This window comes from Lampris incognitus, chromosome 18 (genome assembly GCF_029633865.1).
Source record: "Lampris incognitus isolate fLamInc1 chromosome 18, fLamInc1.hap2, whole genome shotgun sequence".
NCBI lineage: Eukaryota > Metazoa > Chordata > Actinopteri > Lampriformes > Lampridae > Lampris > Lampris incognitus.
The window spans coordinates 7283163-7287532 of record NC_079228.1 but is presented as its reverse complement, the minus strand read 5'-3'; the positions used below and the strand labels follow the sequence as shown (position 1 = coordinate 7287532).

Below are 4370 nucleotides of genomic sequence, written 5' to 3'. Positions count from 1 at the left end.
GTAGGCCGAATAGGTGCCGTGGCCGATGTAGGCCATGGAGGCCACGCGGCTCTGGAAGACGTCCACATCCTGCCAGTCCCTGAAGTTGTGCTCCACTGACACGGTGCTACTGTACTGCAGGGCCGCTAAGCGGATCCGCAGATGCCAGCCTGTCGCCTGGAGCTGCATGAGCTGCGTGCTGAAGCGCAGAACAAACTCCTTCTGCTTTTCAAACAGCGCCGCCTTGGCCTTCTCTGAGCTGTCCATGATGAACATGATCTCCACCGGGCAGATCAGAACTGGCGGGGGAGCGAAAACAGCAGGTTTACATACCAGTGAGGGCACATAGCGCAGAGTCATGCTGAAAGGTTTCAGGGTAGTTTGCAGGGTACACAGTAGGGGGTTACACTCTGAGAGTAGAGCATGCAAGTATTTCTGGACAGTGACAAAGTACAGCGATTCCAGTTCACACGTAAAGCAGAAGCAAGCCCCTTACTTTTTCCTTCGTTAAGGATGACACGGCTGTCATCTCTCTGGCCCTTCTTTTTCCTGCCCTGGCCTTGGGTTGGGTGGGACAAAGCCAAAACAAGGAGCACAACCTTCACGGCCCACCGCATTGCAGTCTTCTGTTGACGTGGTCCTACTCGGCCTGGGAACAGTCCACAGAGAGGAGCAGAGCAGTAAAGTACACAACAGAACACGTCCCACTAGTCGGTCGTTTGTGACTCCCCCAGACAACCAGCCGCACAACCGCGTCAGTCCCGGGAACTACTGACCTTAGAGTCTAGACCAGTGTTTCTCAACCCAGTCCTCAAGGAACCCCTATCCTGCAGATTTTCATTGTAACCCCGCATAGGCAGCCCTGCTTGTGCTTACTCGACCAATCATCTCGCAGCACTTAATTATGCAAGGTGTGCAGCATCTGACAACATTCACTGCTGATTGGTTGAATAACTACAAACAGGTAGTTGCAAAGAACATATGCAGGACAGGGGGTCCTTGAGGACTGGGTTGAGAAACACTGGTCTAGACGTTTTACAAGGTTTGTTATCAAAGGTGGCAATAAGTGCTGCCGGCCACAGGGGGGCGACAGAAAGACAAAAACTGCTCACAGGCGCATGAACTGAACTTGACGAGCCACTTCATGATCCTTAATTATCCTTAATAATCCTTAATAATCCTTAATAATCCTTAATAAGATCTTCTGGGTCTTGTTAAACAACACCGGCTCTGTGCTTAGTGGGAGGCTTTCAGACACGTTAATGATGGAGCACATTAAAGCCTCAACTCAGTAAAAAACAAAAAACTCGATAAAAAACAGTTAATTACAGCCTCAACACATCACAGACCTACATATTGAACACACAACCCCGTTGTGTACCTTGTAACTCTGAACAATGCCGAGTCTGCATTAAGTTTTTGATATTATAACAACAACAACAATAATAATAATAATCACAATCATAATAATCATAATCATAATAATAAAAAGAAGGAGAAGAGGAGCAAATTGGACAGCAGGAGTTTGCTTACTGGATGCAGTACGACTTTTCAATCAATCAATCAATCGATCAAGATATTACAATACAATACAATACAATACAATACAATACAATACAGTACAATACAATACAATACAATACAATACAGTACAACACAACTTTCTTCCTTCGGGCAATGTAGTTGTGGGCATAACATACAAAACATGTCTTTAACAACCGTCTACTATCGCCACATAAATCCTAGGACAAAGGGAGAAGGGCAGCCAATCAATCAATCAGTCAATCAATCAATCGGTGTCCACGTGAGCAACGTGGTGGGGAGTTCACCTGCGTGCTGCAGCCTCTGTCCGGCGCGTCAGTCTGAGCTCCAGCAGAGCGGATCGCGGCGCTGCGCTCAAACCTTTCCAACGCACACTGAATATGTATGGGGTGGGACCCCCATCCTCACCCACCCCCACATACCCCCACCCACCCACCCCACCTTCCTTTTCCCCGTGACATGTCAGCCAGTCACGCAAACCTTCATTCCTCGGCTCGTCTGGCGACGTGTTGCGTCTGATCCAGCAGGTCTCTCTGTGAGCAGCATCGATCCAGCGCGTGTTTCTGTTCGCAGCATTGATCCAGCGCGTGTTTCTGTTAGCAGTATCGAAGCTGCTGTGACGTCACGGGGAACGTTCTGCAGCACTTACAGTAACTATACAGCAGTGCACAACTTACCCAGTGTTGAATATCACTGCTTACAATTCCCCCTCAACTTAGCTGTTACGCCCCCTACGACAAAATAGTATAATCTAAGTAGGCTACATGTGTTTAAAAAACTATATGCGAAGTAACAATTTGCATAAACTAAAAAAAAACAACATAAATAAACTAAAAAAATGCACACATAAACTTAAACAGAATTGGCCACCTAAATGTGCTGATGAAGTCAACGTCTCATTTACAGTACAAGTATCAGGCTATGTTGTTGGTAGTGCCTTATGCATAAGTATAAAGTATTAAGTATTCAACTAGTGGAAAGGTAAAGGTAACATTTCAGTATTCTAAAGTTTACCAAGTGCAACAAAAGCAGAATAAAAGCACCTCTGCTTATTTTCCATTTAAAAGAGATCTAGCAGTATGACCTCACCTCCTCGCCGAGGTCAGGACGCCTCAAGTAGTACAAATACACTGAAGTAAACTTGTTCTCTGGGATACTATTCTGTAGTACACTCATATTACAGATTAATTCATACTTTTTGCATGTGTAAAGCGGTCTGCAGCTGCACACTCGCTGCAAGTACACAAATTAAAGCCCAAATAAAAACCAGTGAACCACTAAGAACAACAACGCCGAGCAGGAAGTGGAGATGACTTACGGTCAGTGGAGTAGAAATCACACAGCTTCTGCAGAAACGCCGAGCTACGCTCCAGCCAGCAGGCAGGGCGAGAGAGGAGGGATGTTTAGGATGCTTTCAACCCAACGTTTTTTGGACCCTGTGCTCGGCAGCAACCTGAGAAAACACTGGCGAGCATATGCGGGGACGTCAATTTGATATAGACCTATTACCTGGTCCCATAACTCACGCAGACAGACTAGATAAGACCTCATCCCGATTCCTGACATAAATCACCAGCACGTCGGAGAGCTGCTGTTGCTGCTGCCTGCAGAAAACCCAAACCTGGTCTAGGGTGTATCATCTGTACCGTGCGAAGCCAATATGAAGTACACGTGCGTGCGTGTGTGCACAGTGCATACACGGTACAAACCCGTGAGTTAGAGGCCCGTGAACGCTCTGGTCGAGCAGCATGTGTGTCGTTGTGTAACGTGCAGCATGCACACCAAGAAACAGTTAAACCTTTAAAAAAGCCCAACTTTATAAAATCCCTGATGTTGTGTGCATGGTGATGCTGGCGCCTCGCTCATTCTGGTGTTTCATGAGGATCCTGATCCACATTATGAGGGTCCTCACCCTCATAATGTGGACGTAACTTGATTTGTACAACTTGAGACTTTTCAGCTGTTAGGTGCAGGTGAACGTGTGCGGGCAGCTGTGTGCATGTGGTTGACACTTATCCGTGGTAGATCTTGCAGGCATCGCCGAAACATGTGCCATGGTCAACAGCACACGCCAACACACAGGAAACTGGTGTGACCGCTGCAGCAGAAACCGCTGCAGTAGAAACCGCTGCAGCAGAAACCGCTGCAGCAGAAGCCGCTGTAGTAGAAACCGCTGCAGTAGAAACCACTGCAGCAGAGGCCACTGCAGTAGAAAACGCTGCAGTAGAAACCGCTGCAGTAGAAACCACTGCAGTAGAAACCACTGCAGCAGAGACCACTGCAGTAGAAACCGCTGCAGTAGAAACCACTGCAGTAGAGGCCGCTGTAGTAGAAACCGCTGCAGCAGAAACCGCTGCAGTAGAAACCGCTGCAGTAGAAACCGCTGCAGTAGAGGTCGCTGTAGTAGAAACCACTGCAGTAGAGGCCGCTGTAGTAGAAACCGCTGCAGTAGAGGCCGCTGTAGTAGAAACCGCTGCAGCAGAAACCGCTGCAGTAGAAACCACTGCAGTAGAAACCACTGCAGCAGAGACCACTGCAGTAGAAACCGCTGCAGTGGAAACCACTGCAGTAGAGGCCGCTGTAGTAGAAACCACTGCAGTAGAGGCCGCTGTAGTAGAAACCACTGCAGTAGAAACCGCTGCAGCAGAAACCGCTGCAGTAGAAACCACTGCAGTAGAAACCGCTGCAGCAGAAACCGCTGCAGTAGAAACCACTGCAGTAGAAACCGCTGCAGTAGAAACCGCTGCAGTAGAAACCGCTGCAGTAGAGGCCGCTGCAGTAGAGGCCGCTGCAGTAGAGGCCAGAAGTCAGTGGACTACAGTTAGGCACAGAGTCGATTGGTCATGTCT

At 48.1% G+C, this 4370-nt stretch overlaps 1 protein-coding gene across 1 annotated transcript in view; it reads right to left on the bottom strand.

Moving 5' to 3' along the window:
- col28a1a (collagen, type XXVIII, alpha 1a) overlaps window positions 1–596 on the bottom strand; it is a 41156-nt gene extending 40560 nt beyond the window's left edge. The window contains exons 1-2 of the mRNA XM_056298918.1: window positions 476–596; window positions 1–278 (exon numbers count right to left, since the gene is read on the bottom strand). The exon at window positions 1–278 is cut by the window's left edge and continues 288 nt beyond it. Coding sequence (XP_056154893.1) covers window positions 1–278; window positions 476–596 — 399 coding nt within the window. The remainder of the gene's footprint in view (window positions 279–475) is intronic.
- Window positions 597–4370: the final 3774 nt, after the last annotated feature.